Genomic DNA, 20,032 nt, shown 5'->3' with positions numbered 1-20,032 from the left:
AACCACGCTGGCCTTGTGCCTGCGTGTCATGCGGGGCTGATGCTCAGTGCCAGACGGTGTCTTCCTGGAGGGACAGCTGGGCTGGGGCAGCATCAGGGCCCCACTCCTCTCCCAGGTGCCTGGGGCACATCCCCCTGTCTGCAGGCTCTGCCCCTCAGGAGCCACTGCTGCCCCTCGGTGACCACATGTGCAGCCCCACGGTGCCTTGGCTGTGGGATGCTCCCAGAAGCAGGTCCCAGCCTCCCTGCTGCCTGCTCAGCTCTGCCCTCCCCACACAGAGTGGTTTGCCACCAGCACCGACAGCTACATCCTGCGGGACCTCGACGACACCTCAGTGGTGGAAGATGGCAGGAAGAAGCTCAACACATTGGCACATTACAAGGTAAATCCACAGGTGCTACAGAAAAGCTCTGCTTCCTCAGAGCCTGCCCGGCCCCAGGGGCGAGTGGGGGTTCCCCCTCCAAAAACAGGATTATTGGGGCCAAGCAGGAAGGTTGCCATAGCTCCACAAGAGCTTCCGGGGAATAGACATCTGCCCTGGCAAGGAGCTTGTTAATATTGCAACACACTAAAACTAATTAAACACTCTTCATGCAAAACAAGTTATTACTGACAACAGAAAGAACAGGATAAAAAAAAAAAAAAGCTCCTATTTCCAATGGCCTCAGCTGAGCTGATCGGCACCACCAAGCTGTTGGGCCGTGCCCTGCTGCCGCCGGAGCTGCTGCCTGCCCTCGGAGCAGGGCTGGGGATGCTGCTAAGGACAGAGGCCAAAAACATGGGGCAATGTGGCGAAGAGAATTGTTCTCATGACCAGTTTTCCTTTTAAAACTAAATGAAACCAGAAAGTTTATTTGGTTTCCCCATTCCCTGGTATGCCTGGAAGCATAATCCTCACTGGTCTTCAACAGCGCATGGAAAATCAGAACTGCGTGCTGATTAGCGTTATTATTTGTGCAGCAGAGCTGCTCCTGGCGCGGTGCCCGCTGTGCCGGAGCTGGGTGCAGAACAAAGAGCAGCCCCTGCCCTGCGGGTTCCTGCTCCCCTCTGGGAGAGGCCAAGCAGCGGCTGCGCAGCTCAGTGGTCTTTCTTCTTCGAGTAACCTGCTGTAGATGTGCCAAAACTTTATCTTGGATACGTGTATTTGCCCGATTCCCATTGGAGCTGAGGGCATCACCGTCTTGTATTTGCACTTAAAAAGCCTCTCCCAGTAGGGCAGCGCGCTGCTGCCAGTTCCCACACTGGGGAGCAGGGGCAGGGTGGTGGCGGGGTGCCCGTGGCTGGCATCGGGTTCCCAGGGCTGGAAGCTGCCAGGCACTCACTGACAGCCGCGCTTCCCTCTGCAGATCCCCGAAGGGGCGTCGCTGGCCATGAGCCTGTCAGACAAGAAGGACGGCACGCTGAGCAGAGGTAAGGCCCATTCCCTGCAGCAGCAGCACCTGCATGTTTCAAGGGTGGCTCTGAGGTGCTGCTGAGAATTGGCAGCCGCGTTCCCCAGACCCTGCAGTGTGGTGCAGTGCGATGTGATCCCTGCTGAGAAAGGTGCTGAAATCGCTGGGAGCAGAAACCCTGGCTGGGCACCAGTGCTTCTTGGGGACTGCAAACGTGTTCTCGTGTGGGTGGAGTGTTCTGACTGAGCTGTTGTACCCCTCTTGTTCTTCACAGTGAAGGATTTGGACACCGAGAAGTACTTCCACTTGGTGAGTATCCTTCTCACCCTGTGGCCGTGGGCATGGCTGCGCTGCACCGTGCGGGGCTGGGGCAGTGCCTGGCCACACGCTGCTTCTGGAAGCAGCACGGGGCAACCAGATGCTTACCTTATTCTGGTTGCTGTCTGTATTATAACGTTTGACCTTACAAAGACTGCCCATTAGCAGAGAGGGGGCTGCTGCTCTCACTTTGGCACAGGCTGCCCAGAGCTGTGGATGACCCATCCCTGGAGGTGCACGAGGTCATGGATGGGGCCATGGGCAGCCTGAGCTGGCAGGGAGCAGCCAGAACACAGCAGGGGTGGGGCTGGGGCCTTAAGGTCCCTTACCACTAATGCATTCTTTGATTCTGTGGTGCTGAACACGAGGCTTGTGGCAAAGAGGAGGTGCCCTGCAGGCAGGGCCATGCTGCAGCAATAGCAGAGGTGATTGGAGCCAGCTGAGACCCAGCTGGGCTGTGCAGGAGGTAGGGCAGGCAGCCCCAGGCCCACACTCACCTTGGTGGCAGAACATGACCTGAATACCGCTGGGAGCGAAGGTGGTCAGTGGGGCTGTGTGTGTGTGGTGATCTTCCTTCTCACCTGCAGGGCTCCTGTTTTTTTCAGTGTTTGTGATTAAAAGAAAAGAAAATCTTTTCAGCCTCACCGATAGTGACTTAATTCATCTCCATGGGTTGAAGCATCAGATGTGATGAACAGTCTGGATCAGCAGTCATTAGTTCTCTTCACAGAGGCCCTAATTGGAGCAGAAAGGTTATCTGTAGAAAAGCTTTATCTCTGTGGGACATAATAAAAAATTAGCAAGACAGCACAATAATTGCTGTGGCCCAATCCAGCCATCAGCAGCCAGAGTTCAGCACTGTGATCTGAGCGTGGAGCAGCACTGCCAGCAGCATCCTGTGGCCTCGGGGGGGGTCACCTCGCAGAAGCTGCTGGCACTCTGCCCCTTCCCAGGGCCGCCGAGATTTATGAGTTCCTGCTTGTGCACTGCTCCAAATCGACGAAGTGCTAAATGCTGTTAAAAGCTCTTATGAGAAAAAGTGTTATGGACAACAACAGTATTTTATAGCTCGGGCTTTTTTCTCTGCTGAATTTTCCATGCTCAGAAGGAGTACAAACACAATGCACGCACGCACACATATCTACAGAGTGAGGAGGGAGAGGGGACAGGAAATCAAATGTGCACATCTGAAGCAATGCCAAGATGTACTTAAATTGCTTGCCAGGTCATTATAGGATGGTAATTAACTGACCTGACCAGCAGAATATTTATTTTTGTTTTTAAAAAGGCCAGAGTAGGAATACTGGCTGATTGTTCTTGCATTTTTTCCAAACCTAAGAAGAGCTGCTTTCCGTGGAAGTCTTCTGCTTTGTTTCTGGGAACCTCAACTGCAGCCACACAGGAGCACTTCACAGAGGCCAGAAAGGCAAACAGGCTGACATCCCATTGAGGCCGATTGTTTCATTTCCTTTGTCTAGATTGAGAGAGACAATGGAGAGAGCAAAAGAGACAAATGTCAAAAAAACTGACCATTATGAATTACTTTTTTAAAGCCATATAAGGCTGTATTTATAACACAGTAACTGGTTTTCAGTTGGATTCTATATGCGGTTGAAATCCTATACTTAAAGGAGAATTCAGTGTGACACATCCAGGGAGGAGTGTTCTCAACATGTGTTTTGTGTTGGACCAGGTTCTCCCAGCTGACGAATCAGTGGAACATAAGAAATCCCACAGACAGAGCCATAGGAAGAAAGTCCTGCCAGAGATCTACCTGACCAGGCTGCTCTCTACAAAGGTAGGAGCTGGGGGCACTTCTGCAAACAGCAGGTGATCATTGCTTGCAGTCTGTACTGAGAAACCTGATTTAAGTCAGGATTGCTGCAGGTCACTCCCAACGGGCTTTAGGACCCATCTGTCACAAATGTTTGGAGAGGCTCCAGTAGGGCTGCTGGGCTCTGCTGACTCCTTCGTTCCTCTGCTTCCCAGCTCTCCCTGAGGGCAGCGCTGCTGCGGGAGCCCCATGCAATCCCCCCCAGTGCAGGGCTGGCATCTCCAGCCATGGAAGGATGCAGACTGCCTTAGGGCTCACAGTGTGCGATTCAGACCTGAGCCCATCTCCCACAGAGTGATCCTGCTGGGAAGAGGGATGGAGGAGGGATGTTTGTATGGCCTTAATTCAGATTTGAACTTCCCCACTCACTGTGAGTGCTCAGCTCCAGCATTTGGGCTCCCAGACCATCTTTAGTCCCAGCATGATGCTTCACTGGAGCAGAGATCACAAGCATGGCCAGCAGTCTCCAGGCTTTTTTGTATTTACTGTGCAGAACAATCACAGATGTGAGATCCCAGCAGTATGAAAGAAAATCTCAATGCCAAAAGAAATTAAATCCAAATGCAAGCTAATTATATCACTACGAACAAACAAACCTTTCCCTCCTTGCTCCAGCATCCCCTCCCTCTCATGGCTTATCCAGCTGGCAGCCAAGAACTTCCCCAGTGTACACAGTCACTGCCCCTCACACTGGTTTTCGGGGCTCAGGTGCTGCTGCTTTCTGCAGCCCCCACTGTGTGTGCTTGTCCCACAGGGCACACTGCAGAAGTTCCTGGATGACTTGTTCAAAGCCATTCTCAGCATCCGAGATGACAAGCCACCTGTGGCCGTGAAGTATTTCTTTGACTTCCTAGAGGAGCAAGCAGAGAAAAGAGGGATCACAGACCCTGACACCATGCACATCTGGAAGACCAACAGGTTTGGAAGAGAAGACCTCTTCTTTCCTTCCTTTCTTCTGAAAGGAGCAGCAACTGCAAAGCCTTGATATTCTGCATTAATCACCAGGCTGCTAAAAGCAGAACCAATGAGGGCCATGAAAAACAGGGAGGGGCTGAAAGATGAGAGCAAATGTGGGCTGGAGAGCTCTGAACAAGCACAGAGCTCTGGGAAGTACAGAGCTGGAAGAGCAGGCACAGGCAGAGAAAGGGCAGAAGGAATGGGCACAGTAATACACATAATTAAGGAGAAACAGAAAAGAGAATGGATGACAGGAGGCAGCAAAGATGTAAGCTGTAAGCACTGAAGAATCTGAGATAGATTCCAAAATCACATCAGGTCTTAAAAACCACACAGATTTTAAAATCCACACCTGGCTCCTTTTCATTTGGTTTCCAGCTTTCCAATCCCTGGGGATCCTCTCCTCACTTCTGTCTGACACCAAACTGAGGCTGCAGGGTGCTCAGCACCCCAGGAGCTGCTGCTGTAGCAGCATCCTGCTGGGGGTACGCAGCACCAGGGGCTGCCAGCAGCAATGCTGAGGGATGTGCTGAGCAGGAACGGCATGGGAGAGCCAGAGTGAAGGGCGGAGAGAGCAGGGGAGAGAGCAGGGGTTCAGTGGGGCAGAGCAGCAAGGCTGGAGGCGGCACCGCGCTTCTGAGGCTGCAGGGGCAGAAACTCCAGCACAACATGAGAAACAAAAACCAATTTTTCTGGGATAGCAGGTGTACAGACATGACGTGGACTGCAGATCTGCCCAGCCTTCGTTACCTTAATTACCAGTAGAGCAAATACTTCTACAGACTTTACTCCCCAGCTGCTGAGGGGGGATAGTAGTCAGGAGAAGAAATGTACTGTGTGGCCAAAGGAGCACTGAAGCAACTCAAGAAGAAAATGATGAGAGAGCAGGAAAAATATATATGAAATGTATTTCATGCGGCCAGGCTTACCAACAAAAGCAGCGGATGGGTAGTGTCAGGGAAAATGGAAAAGGAGCTGACACTGTCACTACAAAACTCTGCAAACGAGGAAGCTGGATTGCAGAGCCCACACAGCAGAAGTGCTTGAGCCCATCCAGCAGCACGGCCAGCCCACAGCTGCTGGGGGAGCGGGGCAAACACTCACTTGTGTAGGGCTGCATGTGGGGCCCGAGCAAGTGCTTCCCCTCTAGCTAGGCAGGGAAATGCGCAGTGCCAGGAGGTTATTAAAGAATAGAACTTTGCTCCTCACTTTTTTCCCTCTCTTTGATTCACATTCTATCATCATCTTTCTGCATCTCCTCTCTCCCTTGGAAATTCACCCAGTGTGTGTTCCTGGCCTGTTTCCTCCACAGTCTACCCCTGAGGTTTTGGGTCAACATCCTGAAGAACCCTCAGTTTGTCTTTGACATCGACAAGACCGACCACATCGACGCCTGTCTCTCTGTGATCGCCCAGGCCTTCATTGACGCCTGCTCACTGTCCGACCTGCAGCTGGGCAAGGTATGGTCCGAGGGGACGTCGCACCGCAGCTCCAACCAGCGAGACACAAAGCAGTTGTGTAGGTGGGAAGGGGCTGCCAGAGGTGTCCTTGCCCCAAGCAGCAGGCTGTGAGCCACGTGCCCGGTTTCATGCCGCTGGGGTCTGACTGTATCCTCCCTCCTGCTCGCTGCTTTCCCTCTACCTTGGCTGAGTGTGGTGCTGACATCTGAAACTTCCCAACACCATCAGCTTTATAGCAAATGCTGAAAATCGCCCCTCTCCCAGGGCTGTGTGACGTAGGGGCCCCTCGGTGAGGGAGGGGCACTGCTCAGGACATCCCCAGGAAGCTCCTCCTGGGAGAGATTAGCTCTGGAGGAAGATGTAATGAGCGCTGGATTTTTGTTTGTTTGGGTTTGGGACTTTTTTTGCAAGTGTTACGAAACACCTCCAATCTGTCCTTGTCGAGCTGCCGGTGAGGGGAAGAGGGGTCAGCAGGAGTCAGACAGCAGATGGAAACATTTTGCAGGAATACAATGGTGTAAGTGAAGGAACTGTTGAGTAATGAGGGGAGAATAAATCCTCAGCACGAAAGTCAGCCTACATCCACATGCTGTAGACTAGGGGTTGTCCAGGCTCTTCCTCTGGATACAGGGTGTCAGCAGTGCTGCTTCTGACACTGCAAACGTGAGAGCACCTACAGTATGCAAGCAGTTAATAAAACATTCACCTCTTCCTAATACAGGGAGGACAAACCAGACACTAATTTGAAAAACAACAGAAAGGAGGCAGCATGGGTTTCTGTTGCGTTTCCAAGGGAAAAAAAAAAAAAAAGTTGTAAGCAGGCTCTGTAACTTGGCTCTATTCCTACAATGCCTTGTCATTGGGTTTGAAAGTAAACTGCTTTGGGGCCCGGTGCCCATTTCCCTTGCAGCCTTCCCACATATTGCACAGCAGCTTGCAGTTACCCCTGGCATCCTTATTTACTGCTTGTACAGCAGGAGATCCCATCTCCACAGCTAGAACCCTGCTGGGCTTGTTTAGTCTGCAGAGCCTTCCTTCCCCCCTCCACCTGCCAGCACCAGGGAGCGTGTCAGGGCAAGGGGACACACTGATCTCACTCCCCTCCTGTCCCAGCACCTGGGGCTCTTTTCCCTCTGGGTTACAGCTCTGGTGTCAGCCAGGTTCATTCCCGGGGTAATGATGTCAGCGGGACAGCATTGCCTCGAGGTTAAAATCATTCATGCTTGTGTTAGCAAAGAGTGCAAGTGGGGTTATGCCTGTGCTGGTACCACCCGCTCGTGGCCAGGAGGTTAAGACTGCTTTGTCCAAGCTGACATTAATCAAGAAAACTCACAGTATTTTCTGTTAATTACTTTCCATGCACTCAATATAGGTCAGACAGGCTGAGTTAGCCAACGCAGAATAAATCAAAGCTACATTAAAAATCCAAGAGCAACATTTCAACTGACAAAGTTCAGCTTTGTTCTTTGGTTTAAATCAAACTGGCTGCTCAAGAGACCGGAGTGACGTGTTCAGAAGCCCATCCTTCATTACCACTTTCCACACACGGTGCCATGGAACAGAAGTGGATTATCTAACACAGTGGTGGTACATGCATTTGCAGGGCATCACCTGCAGCAAACCACCGCCCTGCCCCCTGATGAGCTCCGCATGCACCACTCATGCGGTTTGTGCCTCGGTGCCATCCCACCACGCTCCTGTCTGCTTAAAGCCAGGCCCACAGCTGGTTCCTGAGCCCAGCTGTATCTGAAGGCCCCGTCTGATGGCCAGTGCTTCAGCCAGGCAGAATAAGAGGGTTTTCAGTCAGAAACGATACAGCATCTGATCTCAGTATCTTGCCCTCACTCTAGGACTCCCCAACCAATAAACTGCTGTATGCCAAGGAGATCCCGGAGTACAGGAAGATTGTGCAGAGATACTACAAGCAGATCCATGACATGCCACCGCTCAGCGAACAGGAGATGAACGCACACCTGGCAGAGGAATCACGGGTGAGGCACTGGGCAGTGCTGGGACCAGGGTTGTGCTGGGCTGTGGAGCTGTGCTGCTGGGCAGCAGGGTGAGCGGGCTGAATTCAGCTCCTGCTTGAATAGGCATTGGAGGGAGCAAACGAGAAGGGATATTTTGCCTCAAACTTCCAGACACAAAATTCATCTGACCTAATTCCAAGCATCTTTAATGACTGCCAGAGCTGCAGTAAACATACATGAATTCACTTGAAACTAACGAGGCTCTGGCACCACTGGGAGTTTTAAACAGAATAAAGTGCCAAATAGCCAGAAATTTGGAAGAGGCTCTGCTGGCCCCCAGGTCCTCGGCCAGCTGGCCCCTGTGCCGCCAGCTTTCAGTGCTGGCCCTGAGTTCCAGGCAGCCTGCTGGCAGCTGGCAGCGCTCCCTGCCAGCCTGGTACCAGCTCAGGAGCTGGCAGCTGCACCCCAGATCCCAGCCCTGCCAGCAGTGCACTGCAGCTCCCTCAGAACACAGTCATCTCCCCGCAGCAGTTCAGCCTCAGCTGTGGAGTGTGCTTTTCCCTGGGTGTTCCTCTGCCCAGTGCTGCCCCATCCTTCGCAGTGCCTTTGAGCTGATCAGGGCTATCAGCTGCAGTCACTTAAGGCTGACTTTATAAAGACTCAGACCATTTCTCATGTAAGCAAATGCAGCTTCCTTAAACAAATAAGGCAAAGCCCAGCTACATCAATTCAACAGGAATAAAAATAGCCAGTCTAAATCTTCTTTTAATCTTGCTAACGCCTGCAGATTGGACTTGAACTAGCTTGCTGTGTCAGGTTAACGTATCTCCCCTATTTGTTCTGTCTTTTTAAAGAAATACCGGAATGAGTTCAACACAAACGTCGCCATGGCTGAGATATACAAATATGCCAAGAGATATCGCTCCCAGGTAGGCGAGTTTGGCTGTGCTCAGGCCTTAGACTATCTGCAGAGGGAATAACAGGAGGTGTTTTGTAACCAAGCAGTTAGATGCCTCGCAGAAAAGGGATTATTTTTTCTTTGTGTAATCTGCCCATACACATATGTAATGCATGCACACAGGTGCATTTGCTCTCCCATCCCTTGCTTGATAACTTTGTAGAAGCAAAGGCCAGCTCTTCCCAGTTGCTTTTAGCAGTGCTTGGCTGGGCAAGTTTGGAGCAGGGTTGGCCATTGTGTGGACTGTTCGAATCCTCCTACACTCACAGGAAGCAGAGCACAAGGATGCCTTCCCCAATAACTTACCCTCACTGCTGCCCTCAACGCAGCCCTGGCTGTGACCCAGAACCCAGCTCACTGTGCCCTGCCTCACAGGGACAGCTCTGTGCTAGGAGGTTCCCTGCAGGGTTTTCTGTTGCATTTTCTCCCTCTGCCTCAACTGAGAGCAGGGACTCAGCCATCCCCTGCTGCACCTGGAGGATCCAGGGCTGTGTCCCAATACTAGGCTCTCCACCCTGGCTCCAGCTGAGATTGTGGCATTATGAGGCAGGTGGGGCTGGCAGACAGGGCTCCATGCTGCCTGTCCCTTATGTGCCCACCTCTCCTGCAGATTGTGGCTGCCCTGGACTCCAACCCCACGACAAAGCGCACCCAGCTCCAGCACAAGTTTGAGCAAGTGATTGCACTCATGGAGGACAACATCTACGAGTGCTGCAGCGAAGCCTAGGCTGACTGCAGCCTGGGAAGTGACCCCTAGAGTAACTGTTGTAGGGATCTTGCCTCGACCATGGGGACACCTTGGTCCATGTCCATGAGGGTCGTTCTCAAACCAGCCTTGTGGCAATGGCGGGCCTTACCTGCAGCCAGAGAGCTCCCTCATGTATCAAGAAGCAACAAGACAGCCTTTGTGCAGCTAGAAAACCATCTGGTCAACACTGTAGCACCCATAACTTACTGCTGTTGCAAGCCAGAAATGGAGGTGTGACACCTGTGGCAAGCTCAATTCATCACTTCTCAGTAATTTGTTCCTGAGCAGCTGGCTTCCCACATCCCTGTCTGCATTCCTCGTGGACAAGACCAGGCTGCAGAAGCCATAACAAAAGAGCAGCCTCAGGGAGTAACAAGCAGAGATGGCATAGGCCATCAGAGCAATGGCAGTGCACTCTCCATTCCACACCAGCCCTCTGACATCTGCATTTCTCTGACACCGTGGACAATCAGCTGTTCACTATCTGCTGCATTCTGTGTATTTTTGTGCCTTTTAATTTTTGTATTGTATGTGCAAACATAACCACTCCTTCATTTGAGATTTGGGCAACCCAGGGAACTGGGGGTGAGTTAAGCAGTTGCTTCCTATGTAGCAGGGGAATGCTGAAAGCACTTTATCCCCTAACAGCTGCTAGCTGGCTGGAGGGAGTGCATTGCATGTTGGTGTGGGAAAGACTGTACTGCCCTCCCCCAGTTCTCCAACCTGCATGCAGTGAACTGCAGTGTGCAGTAGGATAGGCAGATGTCCCCTTACGACCAACCCCCAGCCAGATAGGCACAGGCATCGCTTCCACCTGCAAGCAGTGAGCTGCTCATCACTCCTCTCTCCCCACCCTACTGGCTGCATACACAGCTATGGTGCTGACTTGAGCTCATCTCACCAGAACAGTCCTCTCACAGAGCAGACTGAGCTACATGCAGGGCAGAACATCCAGGCATCATCCTTCCTCCTCTGTCCCACACTCTGGTATCTCACCATGATCATCATCTAAAGCAGGCCAGTGCTGCAGAGGGCTGTTCCTAAAGCAGATTGCTTTGCTTGCCTTGAAGCCAGTACACCATAGTTACCACCCAAGAGCAACAAAAATGGTTTTGTGACACATTGTTTGTCAGTCCATAAAGGCAAGCAACCCATCCTTGTCCCCATGACAGCAAGATGCTCGCACTCACACAAGTCAGCAGAACAGGTCAGACATCACAAGCTGCAAACAGAGGTAGGAAACGTCACACTCCACATAGCGCTGTCAGCAAGCAGAGTCCCACTGCAGAGACAAACAGGACTTGTCTGAGACCCAGGAACTCCACTGCTGTCCTGCAGCATCTGCTGGGGCCCATCCCAGCCTGGCATTTATTTTCTCTCTGCTGGCAGCTCCTGTTCCACAGCCAGGGCAGCCATGACTGCTCTGGCCTTCTCCACCACCACTCAGGCCCCTTTTCAGAGGCTGGACCATGTGTCTGAAGCCAGCATTCCCCTGCAAGCAAAGGCAACCTGCCCACGAAAGCTAAACCTAGCTGCAGCTGTAGGCACCGCATTTCCAAACTGCCAAATATATATTAAAAAGTGACTACCTCACTCCAGGCAGGGTCTCAAGGTGAGCCTCTATTACTCATCCAGCTGGAAAGGATGAAACCTGGTCCACCAAACTCCTCCTGGGTGACTTACTGCCACGGGCAGGTGGTCGCACCCCATTGTTTCCAGTAACACCACATTTGTCAGAAATGAGAACATCAGAGTTGTGTATGTGTATATAGATATCTATTTTAAAACAAATGATAGACTTTATCCAGTATGTTAAAAGGGGGTAGGGAGGGGAGGGAAAGAAAAGAGGATTTGTTTGGGGTTTTGTTGTTTTGGCTTTTTTTCTTTTAAAGAGAACTACAGAAAAAGTACATACACTGTAGAACTTTCAATGTCTTTGCTGAGGATGTGGTTTCAGAATAGAAACTAATGTAGCTGGGCTACATTTTATTTTGAAAGTGATTTCACACAAAAAATAATCTTGACTTTTTTTTCTTTAGAAACTGTGAATAGTTGCCATAGATATAGACAGGCCCAGCACAGGGAAGGTGACAGTGAGAAGGACCAGGGTAGCAGAGAATGTTGAACTTGGCTGGAGGTGAGGAAATGGCTATGGAGCAACAGCCCCATATCATTACATGAGAAGGGCAGAGGTGAGCCAGTAGTGAGCATGGTTTGACTCCAGGTGATGTGACTGGGCCACATATTGGGGTCTATTGCTGTCTTATTTAATTTTTTTCCAAAGCAGAAAAAAAAGCTACAACCATTCTAAAGAGGTAACTTTAAAAGAGCAAATGCTTGAGGGTTTGTAGTGTTGCCTTGAACCCCTGAGCCCTTTGTAACATGTTTTTAAACTTTGGCATGTGTTGTGGGTATGGTGCCCTTACCTCCTGTGTAGTGGAAGTGGCAGACTCTTGGAGAAACCTATCTTTGTAATAAAACAAGGTGCTGAAACCCTGCGTGATGAACTTCCTGCTCATGGTACACACAGAGCCTAAAACCAAGGCATCCCTTGCCTGAGGCATCTTCTCTCACACAGGCCATGCAAATCCCTCTGCTCCTCCACCTCAGGAACACGGGGAGGCAGGCAGCTGCCAGCTCCACCGCACAGCACCGCAGTGCTCAGGGCTGGCAGCTCAGCAAGAACCATCTTCTTTCCCAATGGCACAGGTCTTATCCTCTTTAGGCTGCAGCAATTCACCATTCCTGCCTAGCATGCCCACCAGAACAGGATCTGACACAGAAGAAGAAAAGCCACGTGAGGACCTGAACAAACCACAGCAACACACACCAGGACCAGCATCACATGCCACCCCACAGGGCTGGACACCCTTGCACTGCCAGGAGTAATCTTGGGGCCAACCAACTTGGGGTGCCTGCTCTGCACTGCCACAACACTCAAGGCTTCTGGCCTCAGCAGTGATACCATCCCCAGCCTGCAGGGCTTGATAACAGCATTGCTGAAATCCTCCCACTTCCACCATCTTTCAGTAAAAACTGCTCTTCCTGGACACCACAGGGATTTTTCTGTGTTAAAGCTGATTCTTAGTTAAGCTAAATCCAGTCACTTAATAATACAGCCTCTCGTGGAACCTTATGTTTTATATTTAGTGCCTGGTGAGTGAGGACACAGCTCCTGTCCTGTTCCACTGCAGGACATTTAGTGTTGGCAAGCAGTCATTTGTGACCGACTACTACTGAAGGTACAGCTGAGTTCTGCTGGGTTACTGCTGCAGTATCCCTCGCCCTGACCCTGGGAAACATGAGTTCAGATTTAAAGATGCATCAACGTGGCCAAGGCTGAAGTTTAAAAGTAGTTAGTTTGCTCAGCTCTTGCTTAAGCCGCACAGCAAGTCCAGAAGCCTTGGAGGGCATTGGCAAAGCCAGCTGAAGATTAGTTAAATCCTCTTTAGGAAGAGAGTTTTACTTCCACTTACTTTCTCCCACCCAGGAGGACTGACAACCTTTGCATTATCAGACTGACCTTCAGAAGAGCTGTTCTGCACAGAGCAGGAGAAATTCAGGCATTTAAAACTATCGTAAGAAAGCTTTCATACATTGGCCAGCAGAAGCTAGCAAGACAGGTTTTGGGGTGGGTGCTATGCAGACAGATAACAATAGCATGAGCAATCCTACAGTCTGCTGCAAACACCCCAAGCTCTTTTTTGAGCCCTAAAGCACTACCTTCCTCTTTAATATGGGTGGAGCTTAGGCAGCTCCAACCACCGCTGCAGACCACGAATGCACCATCCCTACTGCCCTGGCACTGCTGTAATCTGAGCTCAGCCAGGCATTAGCGCAAGGGCAGATGGGAGGGCTTGAGGTCAGACATCCCCTGCACCAAAGCTGTGGGAGTGGTGACAAGCCCTGAGCTTCCCAGGGCTTGTCACCACTTCAAGTCTCACTGCAGCCCAGAGCCCCTGCTTGGGCATCACCTTGCGCTGGGCTCACCACCAGCCTGCATACACACGGTCCCTCAGAGTCACTCCAGCACTGCTCACAGGAGCCAACAGCTCACTGCCACTCCAGAAGTCTACGTGCCTTCCCACCTTACATGGGGCAAGGCTGCGGATTCATCCTGGGTTGAAGGATGTTGGCCTTGAGTGATGGGCATGCAGAGCAGGAGTTGTGCTATTCCATGAATCAGACAACCTTTATTAGTAGTGGATGAACAGAGAATTAACACCTGGGAATTAAAACCAGCTCCTACCCCAAAGCCCAGACTCAGCTGGGGATGGTGCTGTGCTGTCAAAGTCCTGGGGCCCCTACGATACCTTCCTGCCAGGAGCTGCCTCCTGTGCTCTGGCCTTTCTCCCCTGGCCGGCACCCAGAGCTGCCTGGGGCTTCCCTGCCTTGGCTTTACCTCCTTTCTTCAAGGCAACTTCCTGGGCCTCTTCAGGAACCTTCCCTTTGCTCTTGGCTGCTGGAGTCTTTTTGGGTCTCTTCACCCCAGCACCAGCAGGGTGGTCAGCACTGTCCTCTTGCACAGCCCTGGCAGCAGGAGCTGCAGGGGGCTGCGGCCGCCCTTTGCCAGGGGCCTGGTGGGCCTTTGCTCCATCACTCCTGGCCTTCCCCACCGCTGGCTGAGCCTGGAGGGGACAGAGTGCTTCAGGCTGCTGCCATGCCACATCCCACAGCTTGGGTGCAGTGCTGGCATCCCCTGGCCTTGTCACCCAGCCGTACTCACATCCGCAGACTTTGCCCTTGGCTTCCTCTTCACTGCTTTTGGCTTCTCCTTGGCAGCGCCTGCAGAAAGGAGCAGCGGATGAGCACGGGCAGAGCACCTCACGGGGGCCCGCCCCAGGCCACCTGCCATTACCTTGCCCTCCATCGCTCCGCACCACCGCAGGGGCTCGGGCAGCCTCGGCAGCACCTCTGCGTCCCGTCTTCGGGGCCGGTCCCTCCCCGGGATCCTCCTGGCCCGCCGCCTGTTTCTGCTGCAGCCTCTTAGGAGCGAGCTGGGTGCAGGGAAGGAGCAGAACGTGGGAGCAGCACTGGCAGCGCCCAACCCAGCCCCGCTCTCGCAGCCCCGCTCACCTTGAAGCGCCCCGTGGCCCCCAGGGCGGAGGAGTTGTGGGGCCGCACCAAGAAGCCGCGGCTCAGCCCGGTCGCCAGCGCCCGCTTCAGCAGATACTTGAGGCGCACGGGGTCCACCGCGGGGTACTTGGTCAGGATGAAGCGCTTAATGGCGACGACCGAGACGCCCTTCTTCCCATCCTGCGCCTGCAGCGCCTCGAGCACCATGTGCAGCGTGGGGGGGTGGCGGCTCCGCCGGCCCCGGGCGAGCAGGCTGGAGAGCCGGGCAGCGCCGGCGGCTTTGGCTGCGAGGGATACAGAACGGCAGCGTGAGGCGAAGGCGCTCGCAGCCCCGAGGACTGCAGTCCTCCAAAGCCAAAGAGCGTCACCGCGCCCGCCCCCAGAAAAGGAACCGCGGCGCCCGCACGCTGCGGCCCCGACCTGGTTGGGGCTCCATGGCAGCGCAGCTCCCAGACGCCCACCGGGCACTGCAGCCTCAACCCGGTTCTCAGGCCCACCTCACCTGCAGCTCATTTATCTGATTCGGCACGGTAACGGCCGGTTGGGCAGCTGCTAATCGCCGGGTCCCCACCGCACTGGACACAGGTGGGTCCGAGTGCTCCTTCCAAATCTTTGTGAGAGGCTGAAAGGAGAAGGAACGCTGCGAGCAGACGGTTGGAAAAGGACGGGAGGGGGAGCGGCGGCCCCAGGCACGCGCTGTGAACTCCCCTAAACGCACGGTGGGCCGCGTGGGGCTCCTGCAGCAGCCACGGGTGTTCGCTCGCACCTCGCTGCTGCCGTGCTCAGAGGACGGCGCTCCCGGCCCCGCGTGCGGGCAGCCCTACGTGCCCCAGTGCAGGGCCAGCGCCGCGGCAGTGCTGCCACAGGGCTCAGCGCGGGTGGCGGAGCCGCATCACCGAGCAGCCGCTGAGCACCGCGTGGCTCTGCGGAGCGCGGCCTCGACGGGCAGCGACAAACACCCGAGCGTCCTCCTCTTCCCTCCAAAAGCAGCCCTCGGATTTGCAGTACATGAATCAGACATCAGCCTAAACACTGAATTATTCATAAACCGTTAATCTTCAGATTTCACTGAATATGCAGAAGTATCGATTAAAAAAAAAAAATAATGAGAGAATTGTACTTGCAAATTGCTCTTTATTAAAGATTTAACTTGCATGGGTTCTGTATGTTCCTTATTAGACCTCGCAAAGCTGCATAGGATTAGAAATCAGAGAGGATAATAATGTACAAAAATAGTTTCAAATGTTGATAACGCTGAACAGCAAGAAAAACATCTTATTTGTATAACTGAGCTAAAAATAAAATTGAAGAACACTGCTACAATTGCAATATGCCATCTTGTAGTGCCTGGAACATATGCCGGTGTCTCTGCACCATATGCTCCCATGTCTTGCCTGCTCTAACACGGAGGAAGCTCAGCAATGCACCAATCCGTCCTCAAAAGCACGAGCACCGGCCAAAGCCTCCTACGTGGGCTGACGCTGAGCTGGGCTGCAGCTGACAGGGAGGGTCTGTGGATGGCTGGGAGGGAAGGGCTGCGTCCTGCTGGGGGGCAGTGAGTGGGGCTGCCAAGGGGCCAACGCCGGGAGCACCCAAGCACGCCCAGCCATAGCGGGGCACAGCTGCACCACGCTGTGCCACCTGCTCAGGTGGGATCTGCACCACCACCTCTGCCGCACGGAGGGCACCAAAACCCACCCGTCATCCCAGAGCTGTGGCAGTGCTCATCTGAGGTGCTGGGCAGGGCCAGACACGGGGCTCTGAGCAGTGGGCATCTGTCGGTGCTCGGCCTGCCCCAGCACAGCCCCCTGCCGGGGCCCAGCGGCTGCTGGTGGCTGCCAGGCTCTGTCTGCGGCAGTGGAGCCGGGAGGGGCTCAGCCTCTGCCCCGCGAGGCCCTGAGTTTGGGGTGAGGGAGGTGGCAGTGGCTCCGCTGTGCCCGGGCTTTGCAGAGCCTGCGTGGTGCAACAGGTGTGAGCTCTCAGTGAATCAACAGAGAGAGAAACACGGAGTTATGCCAGTGGAGGAGCTAAGCTTTTGCATTTTAATTACAAAAACGTGTACATTTTCACAGCCTTGTTCCCAGGGTTGCTATGGTTGGGAGAGCGGCCCGCCCCGCAGGGCTGTGCTGAAGCGGGCAGGCGCTGGCAGTGGGCAAGGTTGGTGCGGTGGGACCTATGCAGGGGACACCTGGCTGGTGGAGACGGAGGAGGTCTCTGTCTTTCCAGCAGATGTGTCCTCATCGCCCAGCGGGTTCTTGCCGCAGCAGAGGGTTGTGATCATGCAGTTACGGAACTGGAAGAGAGGGGAAGCAGCGTGGTGAGGGTGGAGGGCTGCTGAGCGGCTGCCTTCATACGGGGCCCAGAGTTGGGGGTGGTGAGAAGTGAGCCTGGCAATGCCATGGGCACTGTCCAGCAGAAGAACCGCCACAGCAGGAGCAAATGCAGGTACAGATCCCACGTGCTGCAGTGGGAACTGCATGGGACCCTCCAGCATGTCTGCACCAGGGGCACTGTGCTGGTGAAGTCTCCCTCCCAGCGCTCAGAGTTGGGGGAGGCAGCCCCAGCCGCTCTGCTGGGCCAGCGTGCACATTTCTCAGGTGGATGCTTGCATCAATGAGAGCTGCACAGTGTGAAGGAGTGAGCTGCACTTCACTCTCCTGCACACCAGCACTCAGTACCTGGAATCCCGTTGCGGCTCGCGGTGTGCTGGAGGTGTGGGAGCTCCCCGCTGTTACAAAGAGAAACACTACAGAGGCAATCAGCTGGCAGTTACCTGTTTGTTCATTACAATGTAGATCACAGGATTGTAGATGGCAGAGCTCTTGGCAAAGAATGCCGGGATGGTCATGAAGATGGGTCCGAAGTCTGAGCCCTGGTTGGTGAAGATGTAGAAAGCGACGCTGGCGTAGGGAACCCAGCAGATGAGGAAGGCGATGACCATGATGATCACCATGCGGGTCACTTCCTTCTCTGCCTTCTGGGTGGTGGCAGACTCCTGCTGCTGGGCGGCAGCCTGCGGGCAGAGAGTGGGGGGGGTGGAATCAGGAGGGCTTGGTCTGTGTGGGTGCAGGGCCGGGGGTACCGCTCCCTTCTGTCACCGTATGGAGCCCGGCACAGCCCCCACCCCCTGGGCAGCACCCACCTCCTTCACAGTGCAGACCAGGTTCCCATAGCAGAAGAAGATGACGGTCAGTGGGATCATGAAATGGACCACGAACATGTAGATGACAAAGGATTCATTGTTGATCTCCGGCTTCAGCGTGTAGTAGTCGATCCCACACGAGCACTGCATGCCCTCGGGGATGTACCTGTGAGCACACGGGGCGGTCAGCGCCAGCAGAGCTGCCCACACCCCGCACTCCGTGCCCAGGCTCCTCCCTACCGTGACCAGCCGAACAGCGGGGGGGCTGCGCAGGCCATGGCCATGATCCAGGAGAACGCGACCCCCATGATGGCGTGGTTCTCTCCGAAGCGGAAGTTGCTCATGGGCTTACAGACCACCACGTATCGTTCCACGGCCAGGACGACAAGTGACCAGAGAGCGATTTCACCTGCACCGGGGAGAGAGGGATGGAGAAACGGGGACCTCAAATGATGGGAGGACAAAGGCACGCCATTCCCGGCACGGGGAAGACCCCATCAGCAGTGAACCTCCAACCAGCGCTCAGAGACGGAACGGAACGGAGGACAAATACCAGTGCGGTGAGGAGGAGCCAGAAGATGCCTGCAGACTCCCAGCGGTAACCGCTGTGCTGCTGTGCCTTGGGATCCACTGCTGGATCCCGCCCTCCTCCCGCACAGCACTGCATCCACATGCCCACGGCCCCACTCTGACCTGCAGCACTGCCTCCAGGTTCTGCTCAGGTCATCTGTGCCTGGGGGCCTGACCCCGCCGACAGCTGCCTGCAGTCTGGCTGGGAGCTGAGCTGGCCAGGGGGGCCGTTCTCAGACACAGCCCTAATTTAACACTGCTAATCAGCGGCTGGATGGCACAGTGGAGGCAGCTTTGCTGGGCTGCGCCGCGCTGCACGCCGCCCCACAGCAGTGACGCTCAGCCCCACTGCTCCAGAAAAAACTGTCAGCTCTCCTGTCAAAAAGCAAGCCAAAAGGATGTGCAAATCCAGCAGCTGCACAGTCTGCTGTAGGTTACTTTTCATGGCTATGCTGTTGCTCGCAGGAGACGGAACAGGTGGCTACCAAAATAAGGCTTGAAAAAAAAGCACCATTTGCCACTTTCTTCACCTCCCACCCAGTAGCACTGCAGATGCTGCAGCAGCAGCAGGGCTGGCGCGCACAGCCCGGCTCCCCAGAGCAGCTGGGCATTCTCACGCCCTCTCCTGAAACCTGGGGAAATTTCTGCCAGATTTTTGAAAATTTGGAGAACTCACCGCCCAGCGTAGCAAAGAAGCCCTCGATGTAACACCCTGTTACTCCAAAGACAAAGTACCCGTTCATCGAGGTGTACATGGTGGTCGTGAAGCCTCCAAAGACCATGAAGAGGTCGGCGACCGCCAGGTTCAGGAGGATGTAGTTTAGAGGCGTTCGGAGTTTCTTGTGCTGGATGGTGACGTACAGCGTGAGGAAGTTGACGGGGAAGCCGAGCAGGATCAGCATGAACATGTAGGCAGCCAGCGCCGAGAACTTCCAGGGCTCAGCCAGGTAGTACTGGGGGTACTCGAAGGGGCTCCGCACCACCCCGGTCTTGTTGGACATGGGCACGTAGAAGTCTTGGCCTTCCGTGCCGTTCATGGCTGCGGTTTGTGGGGCGCCTCTCAGTCGCTCTCAGTGTCGGGTTTGGTGTGTGGGGGAATCGCCCCTGCAGTTGGGCTCCCACCAGCGCCCAGCCTTCGCTGTCGCCCCGCAGAGAAGCAGCCGTAGGGCGTCCCTTATAAAGTGCCCCCTGTGGTAAGCTGCAGGCATCGGTGTCAGCGCGATTAGGGCTAAGAGAGTTATTAATCATAATCATCCAGGGGTAATTGGCTTTTCTGGGCAGGTCTTAAGGTGACACCTGTTTCTGGCCCACACTGTCATTGCTGGAGACTGTGGTTCATGGTCATACACAGACAAGTAGCTCTGCACTGCTTGTGCACTGGAACTGGAGCGCAGCCCCCCCTGCACACCTCACTCCCCAGCATGCTGTGCCGCTGCCTGAGGGCTGAGCGCCTGCTGCCTGGGCCCAGCGCACTCATTGCATGCTGCAGTCTGGGCTGGACGCCCGCAGCCTGTGCTGCCTCTGCCCCACGGAGTGCCCGACAGCCCATCGCAGGCTGCAGTGCCCATCAGTTCCAAATACCTCAGTTTACCCACAGGGATGTGGGAA

General features: G+C 54.2%; 3 protein-coding genes and 1 long non-coding RNA gene across 5 annotated transcripts in view; 1 reads left to right on the top strand and 3 right to left on the bottom strand.

The window, feature by feature from the left end:
* Positions 1-12,129, top strand: part of PLXND1 (plexin D1) — a 65,516-nt gene extending 53,387 nt beyond the window's left edge. Inside the window, exons 28-36 of the mRNA XM_031605165.2 lie at positions 279-382; positions 1,347-1,410; positions 1,666-1,700; positions 3,403-3,507; positions 4,298-4,461; positions 5,813-5,960; positions 7,811-7,951; positions 8,785-8,859; positions 9,499-12,129. Of these exons, the coding sequence (XP_031461025.2) occupies positions 279-382; positions 1,347-1,410; positions 1,666-1,700; positions 3,403-3,507; positions 4,298-4,461; positions 5,813-5,960; positions 7,811-7,951; positions 8,785-8,859; positions 9,499-9,615 (953 nt within the window). The 3' untranslated portion in view covers positions 9,616-12,129. The remainder of the gene's footprint in view (positions 1-278; positions 383-1,346; positions 1,411-1,665; positions 1,701-3,402; positions 3,508-4,297; positions 4,462-5,812; positions 5,961-7,810; positions 7,952-8,784; positions 8,860-9,498) is intronic.
* On the bottom strand, positions 2,340-4,299 carry LOC149916477 (uncharacterized). Its single transcript, XR_016470192.1, has 3 exons — positions 3,913-4,299; positions 3,044-3,183; positions 2,340-2,444 (listed from the first exon to the last, which is right to left on the bottom strand). It is a non-coding gene; the product is annotated as an uncharacterized LOC149916477 (long non-coding RNA).
* Positions 12,130-13,849: 1,720 nt separating the features above from the next.
* On the bottom strand, positions 13,850-15,670 carry H1-8 (H1.8 linker histone). 2 transcript variants are annotated; one of them, XM_031605176.2, is made up of 5 exons: positions 15,133-15,670; positions 14,713-14,996; positions 14,495-14,633; positions 14,363-14,421; positions 13,850-14,264 (listed from the first exon to the last, which is right to left on the bottom strand). In XM_031605176.2, exons 1-5 carry the CDS (start codon positions 15,146-15,148, stop codon positions 13,941-13,943), a joined length of 822 nt encoding a protein of 273 aa, XP_031461036.2. In that variant the 5' UTR covers positions 15,149-15,670; the 3' UTR covers positions 13,850-13,940. The 2 variants fall into 2 exon arrangements, with proteins under 2 accessions (XP_031461036.2, XP_090004631.1); XM_090148505.1 differs by having other exon boundaries at positions 15,215-15,668.
* A 750-nt stretch (positions 15,671-16,420) lies between these two features.
* On the bottom strand, positions 16,421-19,461 carry RHO (rhodopsin). The gene is made up of 5 exons (XM_031609429.2): positions 19,101-19,461; positions 18,095-18,263; positions 17,855-18,020; positions 17,486-17,725; positions 16,421-17,005 (listed from the first exon to the last, which is right to left on the bottom strand). The coding sequence occupies exons 1-5, from the start codon at positions 19,459-19,461 to the stop codon at positions 16,886-16,888; spliced, it is 1,056 nt and encodes a 351-aa protein (XP_031465289.1). The 3' UTR covers positions 16,421-16,885.
* Positions 19,462-20,032: the final 571 nt, after the last annotated feature.

This window comes from Phasianus colchicus, chromosome 11, assembly GCF_987193195.1.
Source record: "Phasianus colchicus chromosome 11, bPhaCol1.hap1.1, whole genome shotgun sequence".
Classification (NCBI taxonomy): Eukaryota; Metazoa; Chordata; class Aves; order Galliformes; family Phasianidae; genus Phasianus; species Phasianus colchicus.
This window is presented reverse-complemented; position numbering and strand designations above follow the sequence as displayed.